Genomic DNA, 20,368 nt, shown 5'->3' with positions numbered 1-20,368 from the left:
TGCAATAAATTAATAGTAATAGTTAGTGCTAATGTGATTTTACGTAACCACCCTTTTTCCAAATTTTTACTTCAAATTTAAATTTACAACTTCTCTCCGTAATAATTTATGCACAGTTTACAATACAATTATATTATTGTTGTATTGGAAATAAGCTAGGGTAATTACTGTATGCTTGCATATAGACTATAGTTAATATATTTTATGATCAACAAATCTTAATGTGCAAAGTTATATTATTGTACTTATAACTGTATTAGAATTTTCATATCTTCTAAACTGTAAATATAAGTCATATATTAATATTATAAATTATTGTGTATTTAAGATACTAGTATAATATTTTTCTACGATGTATTATGTAAAATAATTTAATTTTTTACATTGCAAAAATAACTATATTATATAATTATCATATTATTGCAAAAATAACTATCATATGACAGAATACAACTTACACACACCAATAACTAAACTTGCTAGTAATACTAATAATAACATATAATAGTAATCATACTGACTTATATAGATAACATGGATAAATTTTAAATACAAAATACATTCATTGTACTAAACTACTAATAGGAGTTTGGCCGGAATGGTATATTATTAGTTTCACAGTAGTATATGATGAAAGCATTTAAAATTTTGTTACAAGAATATACTATAGCTTATATTGACAAGACCAATAATAATTAATATCAAATATTAAAAATTATAAATACAACATCATATTAATAGTATTAATTATTGCTAATATATGGAGCCGTGTAATATTATGAGTTATTATTGTCACAATTATACTTTTATTAAAGATTTTAGCTAAATTATATATGGAGTATTCTTTGGTGTCGCAATTTATAATTATTATCAAATAACTAATAACTGATCTAATATCGAAAATTCCCAATTGATTTTACATTCAATAGATATTTGATTCAACTTGAACAATTTCAAAATTTATAAAAAAAATAATTAATTGGAATTCACTTCAACTTCTATAGTTCTATTCTTGATGAACTGAATAAGTAAAATTTCAATCAAACCGAAATTGAAGAATAATATCTAAATTAAATTAAATCAAATTAAACAAGTGAAGCTAAACATAAATAATCACTAATAATAGAATTGAAATATCAGGAACATATTTTATTATGACTTCCAAATTAATTATACAGTACATATTAAATCATGTGAATAATTTTATAATTATTAAATATTAGTATAGTTAAAATTGATCAAAATAACTAAATTACGTAACTAAAGTGAATGGTTCTATGCTTTTTTTAAATATAGGTATTGGGAAATAACTAGGAAAAAGTATTATTTTTTTTTCATTAGAGTTGGATTTATTGATTTTCCAATCAAGTCAAGAATGAGGAATGGAATTTGAAGTCCAAATTGTCGTATTATTGGTTGGATACAAATATACGAGTACTACTTATTTAAGATACAAATACACATAAGTAAATATACTATTTTACTACATAAGTATATAATATTTGAGGATATATTAGTCTTTAAAAAATTATTACTCTCTAGATGCATAAATTTCAACAATTGAACATTAACTACACAGAATTTTAATAATATTTTAAGATTATGGCCTGCCATAATGTGGCCATTTAACATCACTCATTTTGTTAACCATGGGCCTTTTTTTGACTAAGAAGTATATTCATTTCTTTTTTTAGGCTTTTAGAATAGTTCCAATTTCCAAATATATATTTTGACAATTCTATTTGCAACATGCAGACTCAATAAGTATTTCACTATTTTCTTTGAATGGTAGAAATGTCTCATTAATTATAAAATTATACTTTTTCCAACCTATATAAATAGAGAATTTGAAACTATGCGAATTTTAATGCAAATCGCTAAAGTGATAGAGTAATAAACAGAAAAGTTGATTAGAATATTGTTAGTATAAAATGAGATCTATTTTGTTACAAAGAAAAATTTATCAAAAAATGAAAGTGGACTAATTTTGAAATAAAAATAATACAATTAAATTATTTTTTAAAATGAAGAGAGTTAATGTTTTGTCATGTTCTGAACTCAAAAAACTTTTTGCCAACAAATTTTAAACAATATAAAAACAAGTGAAAAAAAAGTCGTGCATAAAATTGATGATTGATAAGAAGTGTCCGAATGGGTTAACAAAGTCAAAAGTGATTAGTGTGCTTGTTACCATTAAATCAAACAACTTACTTTGACGCTTTCTTCATAAACATTATTTTAACAATTCTTTATTTGGTTATTCCCGACCACATTATTACAGCCGGAGTGTTTAGTACAGACAAATTTCCTACAAATTAGGTAAAAAAAAGTCGTTTTTCTACTACTTCACTTAATGTTGGTCATAATTATTTGTCTTGTTTCTAATTTCTTATCCGAGCCTCCGAGGTGACACTCACACGAGGGGAAGTATTGATTTTCACTCTTTTTTGCTCATTATTTCTAGTAAATATAATCAAATGTAGTAGAGTGATTAGGTAAAAAGGGTAGTAAATTTTTGAAGTAAAATAAAAAAGTTCTTTTTCGCAAGAGTTTGATACAACTTGTTTGTGGCTCAATTATTACTTGAAAATTTTACCTTTCAATTTCAATGGACCTAATATTCATGTAAAAGGCCGGTCACTATGATAACGTGTCGATGCATTTAATTAGTGAACCATAAATAAATTATAAAAAGGTAACAAAACTTCTTTCACAAAAACTTGCTGAAATCGTCTGATTGTTCAAATCCCAAACGGCAAATATAATTGTAAATTTGAGATATTTGATTTGTGTTAATAAGATTCAAATCTTGACACGTTTGTATAAATTTAAGCTAAACAAAGCTATAACTTTGAACCATATATATAATATCTGGAAAATCCTGTACATCACTTTCGCGACATCTTCTCATGCACCGCCAAGCACACGATTCTTTCATACGTATTTAAAGAAAGTAATTTAGTGTATACTACCAATGATAATGATTAATGTCGCCGAATATTTGAATTTTGGTGAACTGAAATTTATTCTCTGAATAATTGAATAATTTTAATAGATGAGGTAACATAAACAATATTATGGCAAAGCAACTCAGAAGAATAAATTTTAAATACGTAAACAATACTATGATGCATGAATCAGCTAGTACGAATTACTTATAGTTTTAATTCTATTAGATATATGTGTAAGGTCATCACGGGTTCAATTTTATTAAAATTTCATGTTTAGGAAGTTGATTTGTATTCTCGTATTTTGTACATATAATAAATAAATTAAAAGTATTACGACCATGCATGGAAGTAAGGGAAATATACTTAAAAATAATTTGAGACACTGTATTCTACCCAAATATAAAAAAAAAGTCGTGATTCTTTATCTTGCGTAATTGCAATATTTAGGTAATTTGAATCTTATTATAATTAAGTTGAGGGCAAATATTTATATTTAATTGCTCAATCTCTTGTTTTGTGGATTCTATGTGCTCATTCGTGGTTTTCATGTCTAAAGTAAAATTCAATTCTCACCGAATTCCTATATATATAAGTAGATCTATTTGCATAACTAAATAATGTATATTTAAATTAAATAGGAGGGGATTGTTTTGTTCATAAGCAAGAAATCATTCTCTCATAAAACCAAATATTCTCACGTGTACAGTTCATGGTATTTAGTTCTAAAATGCTCTCCTCTTTCATCTCAAACAGAACCAGATTCTTTTAACTAACTATTGACCATTTCATTTAATTGCGTAACTAATTACGTATGCATATGTGTCCCCGATTAATATTATATTTAATCATAGTTTAAGATTTCAATTCCAATGAAGCAAAGAAGGCATTAGCTAAGTAATTAAATAACCACATAGATAAACGGTCCATTTTATATTGCATATTATAGACGAGAGTATTAGTCAATGTTTGAATTCCAATCTAACTAGCTAGATATATGTCCACAATATATTTTCTTGGACTTGAATGGTACTCTACAAAGTATTACTATTAATTTTGACATGTTTTTAACTTGCTATATCTCAAAATATAACATCTGATAAAAACACTAGACGAGTAATTAAAGTATAATAAGTCATTTGATAATCAAATCTAAGCATACGAAACATGATCTTATTTATAGTATTTGAAGGTAAAATGGACAATCGGTCGAATCTATCTTTCAATCGAAACAACTTTTTGTCACTTTGCAGTAGATAGACACCTTTTTAGAGAAAAACCAATTAATGTCATTGATAAATTATATATTCTACCTATATAATCAATTGATTTTGAAATGTATCAAGGTCATGGCTTACGTGGGGATTTTTTTCCTTCAAAAAAGACTCATTATGGACTAGTTGTTGCCGACTAAATGTTGTTGATTATTGAATAAGTAAATTAAATTATACTTTAGTAACGACTTTCCTAAGTTTGCAGCAATTAAAAATTAGAGCAGTGTAGTAGATCAATGTACATGCATGCATTCTGGGTGGCCGACACCCTAAAATTATGTGGTAATCAACATCATAATATCAAATATGACTAGCTATATAGGGTTAATTCTTCGAGGGTTATTTCAGCAGTAAAGACCAAATTGAAATACTACTTGTATATTCCTATTCTCTTATCCTATATTTCTAAAATATAGATGTCAAAGCAATCGTACCGACTGCCGATATGTGCAAATGACGCTTTTATGCCACGTACTTTGGATTACATACAAGTATTATTTTCGACCATTTTCTAAAAATTATTAGTCTTTTTTTGGCAGACTTGACTAGGACATTTTTGGTAGAATGATCTATAAACTTGTTCACATGTTTTAGTAACACTGTCGATAAATTTGCTAAATCTCACACGTACTATTTTATTCTATTACCTACATCCGTTGTTATAAAATCCAGTAAATAATTTCAATTGTATTTCAATAACACGAAATAACTTTACTTCACATATTAGCTACGCGTCGAATGTCACTAAATTGCGAGGCATATATTTTATGACACAGCAGCTCAAGTTTTATTTTATTGTAAGTGAACTGTGTACAGTTAAAAGTTCTCATTTTATTTTTCTATTTTATAAGTAGGTCACATATTTCATTAAATTATTTTACTCATATTTTATTATAAAATTAATACATAAATATAGGTGAAATTCACATTTTACAAACTTTTACAACTCACTTTTCATATATTTATTTAAACTAAATCGAAATGACATTATATATATATTGACGCCCCGGAAGAACTATGATACTATAAGACAAATTGCTCAAGGTTGTTAATATAACTAGTTTACTAATTTAATTAATTATTTAGTCTAGTTTATTACTAGTATCCTAGTGGAGTGGAATTTTGTTTTCTTATCGTTATAATTATAATTCTCTTTTCAGTTATGACTTGTTTTAGTTAATTATTTTCGCACAAGTATATTATTAAAAAAATTTCAATAAAATTATCTGTCTTGAAGAGCATTTGTCATCTGCATTTATTATCCCGTGTCAATATTGATCGTCGCAACAACTCATATAAATTTAATACTCCATAATCATCAGTGGAAAGTGGAAACTGAATACTAATAAGGAAGAATTTTATAGCTTCGTGAATTTAAATTTATATATATATTGTAACTAGCTAGATCTCAATTTTAATTTGGTCTTTCTTGATTGGTTATAAACTTTAATTAGCTTGTTGTAATTCAGTCAGCACAATAATTTATATTATCGCAATTGAATTTCAAGAATAGAATAAATATAAAATTATTTGACACTCCCTACAAAAATACTTGTAACGCGTTATGCTGCAAAACCCCAATAAAATTATGGATCTGAAGAAAGACCTATAAATTGGACAGTCTAAAAAAGTAATTCATATTTGGAAGAAAAACAATGCTAGGCAGCCTTGTTTTAACGGAAAATCCATCATGTCCCTACTTCGAATAATTCTCAAAATGATTTTGGAAAAAAGAAAAGGAAAAGAAGAAGATATTTCTAAAACTTTTCGAGGAGATTTTGCTAAATCTATTTGTAAATTGTAATATTAGAGAAACTTTTAAATATTTCTGGCATTTTCTGTTTTACAAAAGTGAATAACTAAATATACTATAGCTGGGAATTAGATTCTGGTCACCATCAAACCCTACAGATTTTTCAATATTACCAAAAATAAGAAAAGAGTAATATGATCATCTGATACTATTTTTTTCTCCATTACTTTATTTATTTCAAGTATGGATTTTAAATAAAAGAGACCGACAAAATGATTAATAAATCGAGCCCAAATATACACATTAATTTTACATTGATTGCATGGTTTTTATGTATTTTTACTTTATCAGTAAATTCAGTTACTAGTATATAATTACTCATATTACTTGAAACAGATACACCAATAATTAGACGCAAATAATACGAAATAAAATAGATCACAATCATAATATTCTAGCTTATGAAAATGCACGGCCTATGACGTGACACGAACCATGTTGTTGTTTTAAATGTGATCACATATACAGAATTTGAGAATTGACAGTAAAGAATAAAGGAAAATTATTATTTACAATTGACGAAGAATTGTTTTTACATTTGTTAGAAACCAATATTGAAATCCAGCCACAAGAGCTTGGATGAATTGTCGAATTTGGAGTCAATTCAAAGATGATTTTGTTTCTGGCATTTTCCATGCTTCATTTTCACAATCTATCAACTTCACCACCTATTTCTTAGAGATTGACACCTTGTCCTTCATTGTGCTCATATAGTGCTATAAATTTTCATTTAATTTAGAAATACTATATAATACTAATATTACAATCTCGACGATTCCATCGACCAATGAGTATATCATAATCTGTCAATACATAATTAATCCAATGCTTTGAAAGTCTTACCACTTAGATCACTGTATATGACTTATTTTGAATGTATATTATTATATGTACATCATCGTAAAGTATAAAATGCATCAGTTAGTTTATGCTAGTTTGAGGTGAGGAATAGTGAGGTTTGAACAATTGAGGCATAGATATATAAAATGCATTATTACATGACTATAATATTAAAAATGCGTTGTCATACATATGCATTATTGTATATGAGCTAGAAAAATCAATGATAGTTATTGATTTCTAATTCCATCACCAAAGATGATTAATATGACTACCTCTCTATTATTCTAAATGACAAATGTTAATGTCATTTCAAATAACTTCATCAAAAACTTAATTTAGGGAAAATGGACAAAAATGTACGGCTTTAATTAATTAAATTAGCTATAGTTATTGTAAGTATACATAGATGCCGTCGCAAAATAATGTTGTTATCCTAATATTTAACTGTACATATATATAAGGACAAAAAATTGAATTGTCAATTCAATTAGATGGAAGGGAGATTAGCTTTCAAGATATTTGTAATTAATCTGTTTGTGTGCGTGCGTGCATGTTGAATATTACTAGTATTATTTTTGTGAGTTCGAATGTGATTTATTTTGGTTGAAGACATTGATAAGATGCATTGAACATTTTATTTTATCTACTAAGTGCATGCTGGCAATGATCAAAGCTGCAGTTGACTTCTTCCTAGCTCAGATTTATAATATAATTCCGATGCATCTTTTTATTCCCTTTTGCATTTATTTTTAGTGTATATCATATTCATCCATCGTGTATTTTGTTGTTGCTATCAAAATATATCAATAAATATCCAGCGGTATGTACGTATAACGTATGTATACATGCATGCAATGATTTTTATTAAATAAAATTACAAAATATGAAATGAGAATCCCAACAAGCTAGCTAGAATAGTATATATATACCGGTTAATTAGGATTAATTAAATAATGGAAGTTTATACCGCCAATAAATTTTTAAAAAAAAATCTATTTTTCATGAAATTATATTACTATTATCCTGTTGCGCAATAGTAATAAAGAATCGACAGTTAGTAAGAAAGTAAAAGCGATTATCCAAATAAACAATTAATTAATTGTCTTTTCGCCAAAATTTCGGGCTCAAAATAGTGAATATTTGTGCTTTTACGTAATTATTTATTTTTCTACTATTTTTGATCATGCAAGGAATAGTGACTGAATCAAAATCATTCATCCTTATTTTTCAGCTCCCTCATGAGGAGGCATAATAATTATTCATTTGACATTAAGATTTGTAAAATTATACACAAATTTTTGTAATAAAACTAGGTAGAAGCAAAAGAGGAAATGATATTGCGTTTATTTAATTTGAAGATGGGATTCATTAAAAAAAAGGTGGTATACTAATAAAAAAAAGAAAGAATAGATACACATATATAGATGCAAAATAGAGACATGCACCACCAAACAGGCTGGTGGAGAGGGGGCCGTTGATGGCGCCAGTATACCCACTAACCACTTTGTCTTTAAGCATTGCCATTTGCCAATTGCCACCACCTCCTTTTCAATGCTCCTTACCTTTTGCTTTCTAATTATTGCTCACTCTCTTACACTAATAATACCTTCATTCATTTACTCTCTTTTTCCTTTCCCATATAATGGATGCCATTTTAAATATTCTCATCCAAATGTCTCATGCTCCACTCCTCTATAACATTGCATGGCTCTAATAATATGGGGCTTGGCATATCTCGTTGAATGAATTTTATGACTAGTAAGGTTTGTCGTGCATATGCATACATGTAAGGACAATATGAAAATTGAATTGAATTTATTCATGAAATTGTAAATGAGAGTCACATTGATTGAACACATATGAATAATTAAGTAATAAGGTACTCCCTCCGTCCTAGATTTATAGTCACATTTAGTTATGGCACGAGTTTTAAGGAATTGGTGGAACGTGTAATTAATGAAGTGAGATGGTGGAGTGTGTAATAAATGAAGTGAGTTGGTTGAAGGTGAGTTCCTTATTGATTTTTGGATTTTTTATTTTTGTATTGGTTTATTTTTGTGTTGATAATGGCATTTGGGTGTAATTTTAGTGAATGATGGGGTAAAATTTTATGTCCAAATATGAAAAATTCTAAATGTGACTATAAATGTGAGACGAACTTTTATGGCAAAATGTAACTATAAAACTGGGACGGAGGGAGTATGTTTTTGTTGCTGGAACTTGTTGTGTAAAAGGAAATATACATATCTTTCCATCAACCAACACAATTCCATCCTGTCCAAATTGTGTGGCGTGCATACTAGTACTACACACATGAATATCACATTTTTTATGGAGATTTTGCTCTTGCATGTTCTATGAGGACCATGTCAGAGGTAAAATTTGTGTGATGTAGAACCATTTATCATCAATCTAGACAATGTAGTTCATGGTTTTAAATGTGACATTGTTTAAATCATATTCTATCTAACGAAAGAGCTTCAAGAGAAAACCTTATAATTAAATCGTAGCAAATTTATCACTATTGTATTGCTAACCTTCTAATTGTTGACCTATTGAGGAGATTCAAGCTTTTTATGAGTTCTAAGTTGACATAAACTCTTTTTTTTCTACCCATTTATTTTGCATGGCACAAACATATTTGCTCACCATTTTTTATTCTTTGTTTGCAATAATCCAATGGTGATTCATTCATTGTCCAGCTTTGTGAAGGCTTGAAGGTGTTTGTTGCGTGTTTCATTCATGACTCCTTCCTTAGCCTTTCATTCTTTCAAGTTTGCAAGAAGATATTACATTCGGAGAAAATTTTATTCATCATTTTATTATTTCCTTTTGTTAAACGGTGTGACTATTTTCTTTCATATTATAATAATTACTAATAGTGCAAAAATAGAGAAAAATAAAATTTGTAGTCCCTCCACATTTGCTGCCACTTGTTATTAATGAAGTTTGTTTTTGTTAATAATTTCGTTTTATTTGTTTTTATCGGCGCTTATTATCAATAAATTTGTTTTTATTTAAAATTTCATTTCATTTGCTTTTCTCCGCCACTTACAATGTACAAGACAAAGAAAAAAAATAATTGAGCAACATTATTTTAATTTCAATATTTTAGTCCCATCAGTTACCGAAATCATTATTAAAAAGTTAAATCATTATTTTAATTTCAACTTCTTAGTTCCAACAGAGATATCCTCATCGTTATTAAATTTAAGTTTAATAAAATAAATAAAACCTTAAAATAATTATCATTAGGATACTTATTGTGAGTAAATCCGAAGAAATTAAAAAAACAATTAGCTTCGCTACCTCTCATGGCTTGACACTTCCTAATTGTGGTGTTACTTCATTATCTCGTGTTGTGTGTACTAAATTAATTTAACTTTGGACACATGTGCATGTACATTTTGTCCACTGCAGAAACCACACTTCAGAATATGATAGGTATAGGTGTCGGTCGGATAGCATAACATTTTACAATAAAACATCATAATTAAATGCATACATAATGTGTTAATACTCAATACATCTAATTAAGCTAGGCTTAATTGCCTGATATTTGATATTAGTGTATATCATAGTAAATGCATGTGGAGAAAGTAACAAGGAACAATTAGTAATTAAATATTTGGTGGAATAGTAAAATCAATGGTGCCCTAAATGGAAAAAACATAGTTGATGGCCATGAAAAGCACAAAGTAGTGTTTGGATGACTCCATTGTAATCCGAGTTTCTGGACCCAAAATCTATGCTCACTCAACTTTCTGACTGACAAATTGTGGTCACACCCAAACAGAGATCCGATTTCAAATTGTCATCTTACAACAAGGCCAAACACTCATCATTCCTTCTCATACTAAAAGATGCTATCTTTCAAGAGAGGAAACTCAGACTTAGCACACAATTTGTACACACAATAAAAACGTAAATTCCTATTCACCATTCACCTAAGAATACAATGAATTCTCATAATTGACAGTGTACCTTTGTTTAATCAGCGGTTAAACTGAAAAAAGGGGGATAAAAAATGTTGCTAGAGAATTGGACCACCCTAAGAAATTGAAGAAAGTTGGACAGGGGTGGTAGAGATAGGGTGGTCCTTTTGCTTCGTAAATATAAGGTAAAAGTTGTTGCCTTCACTGCCACACTGAGCCCTTTGGATCCCAACCACATTGTTTTAAATTTTTTCATGATAAAAAAATAAGTAAGCATATTAATGAGTAAGGGGAATAAATTTATGGAATTATCAAATTTGTTGGAATAGAAACACTATCTAAAGCCCTATTAATATTCTTGTAACACGGGCCTTGCTTAAAAGCCCAGCTTATTTTCAAGCCCGAATAAATCTTTCTTTCATATCTACAAAAACTCAATTTCTACGTACTGAAAAAAATGTTAAAGACGGATTTGACAATTGTTTCACCTTCAAAAAACTCAATTAAATTTGAAGATTTTAACAACTGAATTTGATGTAGGAGTTAGTAATAATTTTAGGAGTTTGTTTATAATAAAACATCTTTTACTAAATAGAGGCTTCAATTTCAGACAGATTTTTGTAGACATTGAACGCGGCTATTTGCAGCTGTGGTATAAATGAGAGATGGGAATAGTTATAAGGAAAGTATTGCAAATTTATTTATTTGTTTAAAACAGTGAGTAATATATGGGCTAAATCTAAAATCACTCTTACAAAATCAGTTAATTTGTAGAAGATTTTTTCTGCCTTTTAACAAAAGGTTGTGATGGGCCTTTAGGCCTTTAAGCCACCGCGGCATCCAAACGTTTCATTAGGCCCAATTAGGTGACCCGTCATGAGGTACTACTCCAAGTTTTATACCACTACTACTAATTATTTTTATTTAATGTATTTGTTAATCGAGTTGTAATTATCATTTCCAATATTACTCATTAACTAATTATTATTTGCTTTAATAAATATGAAACTAATAAAATATCATGTGTCCTTCTCAGATAATGGAACCTCAGTATATTAATTTCAAAGATAAAGTTGAATTCAAACATGGAGTGCTATATCATATTTTTAGGGTAATATGTATTGTTACGTCGTCTATTTAAAAAAAAGTTTATTTTTTCCTTTTTCTTCTTCAAGCAATTAGACACACAGTTCGATTTCGATGTGAGTGTCCAATCATCCATCCACGGGAATGGGACCCAGGCCTAGCCATCAGTGTTCATTGTTTAATCACATAAAAGATTAATCATAAAAGATAGGCCAAATTTTAGTTACGCTTGAGAATCTAAAAAAAACATCAAGGAAGATAAATTTTTTTAATCATCCCATCCTTCCATTTTTCGACAAATTACACACTGATATAGCATTTCGACAAATTACACACTGATATAGCAACCAATTTAAATTACAAGGATAAAACATCGATTATAACTTAATTTGATTGTTATCGTTTTGCTTAATGTTTTCGTGATTCAGACCCAATCTTCTATGAAACTACACATATTCTCTAAAGAAAAAATTAAAGCTATTAACACATTTAAAATTTAAGTAAATTCAATTAACAAGAAACCTTTGAAGTAGTTAGTAGTATATACACAATGACATTGGGTTGCTTTAATTAATAATTGAGTTGAGAGAGGGATATTCAAAACAATAAGTTTTCACGTAATTGCGTGCTTAATTATTGTTAAGAATGACCTAAACCATGCATAATTGCATTAATATATGGAAGAGTCAAGTCAATAAGAATGAATACTCAAAACGTGCATTTGCGTGAGGAACTTCATGTTCCTTTTGTGTGGTCCAGGAGACTTTGGCCTTTCTACAAAGACGTTAAAAGACTAGTAAATATTTAGTGGCATATGGGTAGGATGATAAAGAGATACGGAGTAGTAAATTATCGTAATTTAACAATTAATTCAATACAAACCAAAATAGGGCGGTGATAGAATGTAAACTTATATATTCTACAAACTCAAAATTCCTCAACAAAGCTTCAACACAATTTCAATACAATATCAATACAGTGTAAAATTTCAAGATTCTAATGTCAACACAATATCAACATAGCATCATTCATTGACTACCGTTGAAACTCTGTTGACATTTTCCTGTTGATGCTTTTTTGTGATCTGTTGACATTTTTCAATGGTACAGATCATAGTTTTGAGTTTGTACAATATTTAGAGTTTTCATTTGATCACATCCCAACCAAAATAATATAATACGCCGCAAAATGTTTCTTGGAGAATTAATAGTAATTTATACTTATACAATTTTTGCATATATCATTATTCACATGATAAAGAGAAAATATTAAGAAAAAATAGTTAAATCTTATTAATATACTGTATTTTATATCCCCTTTTTGGGCCTTGCTACGTTCTGCATAATAGACAAGAGAAAGAGGGGCATGAAACGAAGAGTGGAGAGAAAAGGCTAGCTAGAGGAAATAGTCAGAGGTGCCCACGGTTCCGGCCGGCGGTTACGCGTCGAAACAGCTGGTTCCGGTTTTGGAAATTATCGAACCGGAACCGAACCGCGAGGGTGTTTCGCGGTTCCGGTTCCAAAACCACCGGTTTTAGTTTCGGTTCCGAACCAGCGGTTTTTTACAGTTCCGAATTGCCGAATTTTTGCGGTTCCGGCTTGGTTCCACGCTTTTTCGCGGTTCCGGCACATTTTGGTTCGAAACTTTTTGAACCTGAACCAAACCACGGTTAAAATATCGACGGTTTCGATTCGGAACCGTAACCGACGGTTACGATTTCAGTTTTAACCGCCGGTTCGGTAAACCTTGGGCAAGTCTAAGAAATATAGATTAAGTTAAAATAGAAATTATGAAATTTGGTGAAATTGGGTTTATCATAGACATAAAAATAAAGCTAACAAAATCTTAAAGTTTGAATATGTTTGCAATATATCCAATTGCGTGGTATGATAGTTGGAATCGTACCTGAGTCATCACCATGAGCGAATGTACACTCCCAAGTATTGTTTTAAGTTAGAAATTTATACCGTATAAAGTATAAACACCATTTTTAAAGAATTTATACTATATAAACATCGATAATGTATTCATTTTTTAATACAGTACTAAGATATATAATTGTGAACATATATAATTGTGAACAGATCCAAATTTCATTGCTTCGAACTGATTTTTAAAGTTGTTAAATGAACTAAAATATGACTCTTCGAACTGATTTTTAAAGTTGTTAAATGAACTAAAATATGACTCTTTTTTAACTAAAATATGACTTAACATAATGATTTTCTTGATAATTTATAAGTAGTAAATGACATGTATGTTCTACATATTTATATCAATGAAATAAACTATTTTAAATAAATGTGTAAGAAACCTGAACTGTTATATACCCTACTTATAGAATTATTCTTCTGTCCACAACTAACACTTGTGTTTTTGTATTTTAATTGGTCCATAAAAATTAATTATTTTTATTTATAGTATTTTTTTTTAACATTTATCCTATTATTCATTAACAATACCTTAATTACTTGTTATCTCAACTACAAAAAACAACAATTTTTATCACTGGAAATTTTCATTGGTAATCCCTATTTTTCCTTGGGTAAATTACTGACGAAAAATTTTCGTCAATAAGATATGTGTTTTTAGTTGTGTATCCGTCAAATCTGTCAGTAACACTATTTTCTATCGGTAATTAACGAGAGCTTGGCATACACTCCAACCTTTTTTTTTGTAGTGTTCTATTTTTCATAGTTTACTATTTTTTCATTAGAAAGTAATATTATTTATAAAAACTACTCCATACATTTAAAACAATAGACAATAAAACATGAAAGAAATAAAAAAAAATTACTAGTATAAAGAAAATGGGCAAGTGGAGAAAGCAACATCCCAGCTGGGAATTCCAAAGCTTTTCGCCCACCACCAGCGGGCACATTTCTACAGCAAACCAACATTTGCAACCGCCAAACACTACGTACCTTTCTCTCTTTTCCCCCTTCCCAAAAGTAGCTCTTTCTATCCCTCCCACCCCACTCAAAAACCAATCCCTAATCTCTCTCTCTCTCTTCCCTCTCTCTGCATCGATCTCTTTCTCCACCTCTACCTGTGTAATTAATGGATGCTGCTCAGTGGCCACAGGTAACAAGAAGAAAATAAATACATACATCATCATAACATCACCATCTTGAGAGACCTTTGTGATTTTTATGTAGCATGTCCTTTTGCTTTGGACTTGGAGATAACTTGTTCTTTTCCTCTCTTTCTTCAACCCCTTTTTTTAAATTAAAGTCCATCACTTTATCTGCAGACTTTCCCTTTTACTTTTGAGTTTAATTGTTAGGTTTTGCTTTGCTTGTGTTTTCATGTCTTAAAGCAACCACTTTTCCTTTTTCGATAGACAAAAAGAAAAAGCTATGCTCCTTTAATTTCCTTTGTTTCCTCCTCCTTGTTTGCTTTTCCTTGTTCTTTAATCCCCAAATTGCAAGGATTTCAGTGATGATGCATACTTTTCTTATTTAATCAGGGAATTGGAGTTGAATGCTCAAGAAACTCAGAGAAGAAGCCAAGGCCACAAAAGGAACAGCCTTTGAACTGCCCAAGATGCAAATCCACCAACACAAAGTTTTGCTATTACAACAATTACAGCCTCTCCCAACCTAGGTACTTTTGTAAGAGCTGCAGAAGGTATTGGACTGAAGGTGGAACTCTCAGAAATGTCCCAGTTGGTGGAAGCTCTAGAAAAAACAAAAGATCTTCTTCTTCTTCTTCTTCTTCTTCATCTTCCACAAAGAAATTGGCCCCACCACCTCAAATTCAAAACCCTAAGATCCACGATGGGAAACAATCTTACCACGATCCGCCTCTCTACAGTGGAATTTCTGAGCTAGTGGCTTTGCCATTCACTCTCCAACCTCAAAACCCTAATTTGCTCAGCTCAATCATTTCTGCTCCGGTTCACAATTCCAACCCGGTGGTCTCCTCCGGTTTCCCTCTCGAAAACCGGTTTGGGAACTTACAGCAAGCAGTTCAAGGCGATCCACCGATCATTTTCCCGTTTGAAGCGGTTGGAAATCAAGAAATTGAGCGTGATTCGAACGGATTTTGGACCGGGATGCTCCCCGGCGGTTCATGGTGAAACTATGTACGTAATTAATCGTTTACTACTACTACTACTACTATATATTTCATCTTAATTAACAATGTTTAGTCAAGATATAGTAATGTTTACTAGTTTGTGTTGATGGATTTAATTTGTTCTTGATTGATTTAAATGGTGATGACTGATGAGTGGTACGATCAGTATAGCTGAGAGTACAACTCATGTTTATTATATATACTCCATATAGGTCGATCGATGCATGTGTTGATCCATATATATATGCATATTGCCACTTGGTATTGGGTATTCTTGTGCTTTGTCATGTCAAAAGGTAAATGTCGCCACCCTTTTTCTGGTATCGTTTATCTTTGTTTTCTGTGCATGTACCATCTTTGCTACTTTCTCATCATCGATCTCACTTTCCCCTATTTAATGTATGTACTAATGTATCTACTCCATGTTTTAAGTTTCCAGTTGATGCCATTGCCATGATCATATAATAAGAAAATGCTTCTTTACCTTTTTCATGTTTATACTATAACTGTACTAGTACATACCAACAACACAACCAATGCTAATAACATAATTAAACACATATATCTAATCTTCTAATCTTAATTTTGATAGTTTAATTGTGAATTTCTTATATACTTTAGGAGGGACTTGAAGACTTTAAATCCCTTGCTTGTGTAAGCACATAGTACTATATCATTTGTGTTTATATGTAAATGACACTATAAAAATTTAAAAATCTTTTCTAGCTCCTAGAATGTGTAACTACTTAATGTGAAGCATAAGGATTGTGTGATACTATATGATTTGTATATAATGTTCAATTGTCCAATCCTTTTTGATAATCACATATCTATAATAATAGCATGCATACCTTTACATCACATGGTTGATGATAGAGCACTAGTGATGGAACAAAGAAAGTTGTAAGATTTGAGCGCTCTTAAATGAGAGCCCCTCGATCTACTGACACAATATAGTAATACCTATATTTTTCTTGTGGAATGTCACTTGCACTCTTTATACTGTACATCTTTAATTAATAAAGAAATCTTTTTTTCTTTTTTCATTTAATTACTTCTATAAAATGAGAATCAGTGATATTCACGTACACCAGTGGAGTATAATAAAATGAACTTTTTTTATGTGCATCTATGGAGACAAATATACAGCTTATCAGTACACTCACAATTAGTATATACGTATGATTTTGTTTTCACTACCACAAAAATGTCCTAGACATTTTTTTAGTCAATTAAAAACGTTATTTGGAGTATTTTCTAAATGCTCTATCTATACTTTAGAAAACGTCTTCAATCTTAGTGTCCCAACTAAAAAGGGACGCAAATAAAAGCTTCTCAAAAACGCAAAATATTAAGATTTAGTGGACATTTATATCCTCAACTTAGGGATGAATTTGCTTTTCGTCCTCAATTCTGATTATTTTTCAAAATTATCCAATACATGTAATTACGTCTCTAAATTTGTGTTTTATTGATCTCTAAACCAGCTCTCTACTCGAAAAAAATATCTCCGTCACTTTTTGTAGGACAAATAAAAGGTATAGTAACAGGAGTAGTTACTAGCTTACTAGTAGTTAAATTATTATTGGAGGGACTGAATTTGTTGCAATGAAAAAAGTCCAACATATATATATACAGACGGCAAGATCTCTATATATGGCATACAACGCTAACTAATTAAAGTACAGCCCTTGATCCTGATCGATATTAGTACTGATTGATAATGATCTTGAAACAATTAATGATGTCTGATGAATCGAATACCACTTAGTAATAATATTAATTAAGGTTATAAATTATAGTCATTGGTGAAAACGACAGGTGGTGTAACCCCGGCCCATTATAAATAAACGACAATTGATGGACTTTAACAAAGTATGAAGACCTTGAATTTGATGGAATGATATAAATAGGGAAATCGTGATCTAACTAATTTATTAAAAGAATATCTGAGTTGTGATTTGATTGGGTTTATGATGTTGATGATTATGTTATGTATGGATTAATCAAATACCTAAAGTGAAGTGAAGATGCAGCAAATTAAGAAATTATGGGGCCACAAACATTCCTTCCGGCAAGCGTGCTCAACAACTATCCTCTATTTTTTTTATTTTTTTTTAAGAAATTAAGAAATTATGAAATTATGTCGCCACACGCTCGCCACTATTTTTTTTTATTTTTTTATTTTATAGTATTTCGCCCTTTTATTTCATTGGACTATTCATACCCACATTTCTCAAATAAATGACATCATTTGCAACAAGTTTAGATTTGAAAGGATTCTTATCTTTTATTAACAAATACATATAAATAATTGTAATTTATCTTTCTTTAAAAAACAAATTAAGATTTTTAGTTTAGACATGCACATATTTTGCATAGAAGAAATGTTATCCAACAACTTGCAAGTGAGCATCGTTTTCGTTTGATCACATTTAGCATCAAAGCTCTATTTGGTATCTTATTCAACTATTTTTAGTTATAGAGAAAATGAACAAACCGAATTTTGATTTTAAATCATTTATAAAATTAATGCGTCGCAAAAATATATATAAATAATGTATAAAAAAAATAAAAGGTAGCTTATCATTGTGCGGTATCATTAACCCATAAAATTCAGAATTTCAAGATCTAAATAATACTCCCTCCGTCCCCGATTAAGAGTCACACTTTGACCGGACACGAATTTTAAAAAATGTAAAGAATAGTTGATTGAAAAAGTTAGTGGAGTGTGGGACCCATTTTTTTTATATTGGTTTATACTCACTTCATCCCAAATTTATAGTCACATTTAGTTATGACACAAGTTTTAAGGAATTGGTGGAGTGTGTAATTAATGAAGTGAGATGGAGGAGTGAGATAGTGGAGTGTGTAATAAATGAAGTGGGAGGATGAAGTGTGTAATAAATGAAGTGGGTTGGTTGAAGGTGGGTCTCTTTTTGACTTTTTGGTTTTTTATTTTTGTTTTGGTATGTTTTTGTGTTGATAATGACATTTGGATGTAATTTTAGTGAATAATGGAGTAAAATTTTATGTTCAAATATGGAAATTTCTAAATGTGACTATAAATGTGGGACGGAATTTTATGGCAAAATGTGACTATAAAACTGGGACGGAGGGAGTAATAAAATGTAAGTGAATTGGGTTAGTGGAGGGAGTATTCATCATGGTGGAAAAATAAGAGCTATTCTATTTAGCCTTCGTTCAGTTGTTATAATTGCTTGTTTTTAAATATTATGAAATTGACTAAAAATTTGATCCTACTAAAAAATTTTATATAGGAGTATTTTTGTTGAAATTGTATAGTTGAGTAAAACCTATGACTCAACTTAGATAATTAAACCAAGAAGGGCTCGACATCGAGCTGGGAACCCAGCCTTCAGGCCCATTTGATGTCTAGGATCAGATTCAGTGGTCCAACTTAAAACAAAATTGGGCTAAGGTCGAAATTCGTAATACAGTATTTATTCAAAATCCATCACACACACAGCAATATCTTACAAGCAAACATTCCAACAACAAATCTTCTCAGTATTGTTTGAGAATCTTAGCTTTCTCGAGAATGTATTTGCCCTCCTTGTATTTCTGTCGGGCATCAAAAGCAGTGAGATAAGTCCAGCCCATTTCGTCTCCGCACGTGCGGCAGAATATCTTTGCGATTGCGTAGTCACCAGTCATAAGTTGCCTCACTTCCTTTGCTCCAACCACAACATTCATTGCCTGCCTAAACAAATACGCCTCCCCAGATTTTGCCTATTTCAATAAACACTATACTTAGCCCTACATCAATTTTCTTTCAAATTATACACCTCAATCCATTTACAAATAAATTAATATGGAAAACACGGACATAGCATAAATCAATTAGGGGAATTTGAAATTTCGGAACTACTGCTTTGATCATGATATACTACATAATACTGATTACATATATTGAACATAGTAAACAAAAAATGAATAATGACCTTAAACTTTTTGGATTCAAGATAAGCATGTAAGGCAACAGGATTCCGGCAGTTTCTGCAACTGTAGAGTGGACGGCCTCCGCTCTCATCCATAATATCCCAATTCCCAAATCAAATAGATATATCTATGCTTCAAGAATTTGAGTTTTTATTTGTGATTTTGTAATTTGATTTGCTTGAATCAAATTATAGACTGAAGAGTGATTGCTGATTGGTGGATACAAGATAGACCTTGACTTGCTAACTTATGGGTATCCAATTTCTTCACGGAAACTATTACTCTATTTATATAGGTGGGGGTAGGTTTTCTAGATAATATAATAGTATCAAAACATAATTTAAGATTAAATTATGAAATTATTTTAGTTAGAGGGATTAACTATGATTAAGTAGTGTATGATTATTTATTTAAAATTGAATTATA

At 30.0% G+C, this 20,368-nt stretch overlaps 2 protein-coding genes across 2 annotated transcripts; one reads left to right on the top strand and one right to left on the bottom strand.

The window, feature by feature from the left end:
• Nucleotides 1-14,805: 14,805 nt before the first annotated feature.
• LOC125204167 (dof zinc finger protein DOF4.6-like) lies at nucleotides 14,806-16,198 on the top strand. The gene is made up of 2 exons (XM_048102739.1): nucleotides 14,806-14,983; nucleotides 15,369-16,198. The coding sequence occupies exons 1-2, from the start codon at nucleotides 14,960-14,962 to the stop codon at nucleotides 15,978-15,980; spliced, it is 636 nt and encodes a 211-aa protein (XP_047958696.1). The 5' UTR covers nucleotides 14,806-14,959; the 3' UTR covers nucleotides 15,981-16,198.
• A 3,219-nt stretch (nucleotides 16,199-19,417) lies between these two features.
• Nucleotides 19,418-20,177, bottom strand: LOC125207688 (protein yippee-like At4g27740). The gene is made up of 2 exons (XM_048107138.1): nucleotides 19,945-20,177; nucleotides 19,418-19,732 (listed from the first exon to the last, which is right to left on the bottom strand). Exons 1-2 carry the CDS (start codon nucleotides 20,035-20,037, stop codon nucleotides 19,508-19,510), a joined length of 318 nt encoding a protein of 105 aa, XP_047963095.1. The 5' UTR covers nucleotides 20,038-20,177; the 3' UTR covers nucleotides 19,418-19,507.
• Nucleotides 20,178-20,368: the final 191 nt, after the last annotated feature.

The sequence above is a fragment of the Salvia hispanica genome, chromosome 2 (genome assembly GCF_023119035.1).
Source record: "Salvia hispanica cultivar TCC Black 2014 chromosome 2, UniMelb_Shisp_WGS_1.0, whole genome shotgun sequence".
In the NCBI taxonomy this organism is placed as follows: Eukaryota; Viridiplantae; Streptophyta; class Magnoliopsida; order Lamiales; family Lamiaceae; genus Salvia; species Salvia hispanica.
This window is presented reverse-complemented; position numbering and strand designations above follow the sequence as displayed.

What these genes read in the sequence shown, in the direction of transcription:
- LOC125207688 (XM_048107138.1), bottom strand. Translation starts at nt 20,037, where the DNA reads ATGGATGAGAGCGGAGGCCGTCCACTCTACAGTTGCAGAAACTGCCGG. An exon ending in TTGAATCCAAAAAGTTTAAG is followed by an intron (nt 19,733 to 19,944) that starts GTCATTATTCAT and finishes TTATTGAAATAG; the next exon opens with GCAAAATCTGGGGAGGCGTA.
- LOC125204167 (XM_048102739.1), top strand. Translation starts at nt 14,960, where the DNA reads ATGGATGCTGCTCAGTGGCCACAG. An exon ending in ATGCTGCTCAGTGGCCACAG is followed by an intron (nt 14,984 to 15,368) that starts GTAACAAGAAGA and finishes TTATTTAATCAG; the next exon opens with GGAATTGGAGTTGAATGCTC.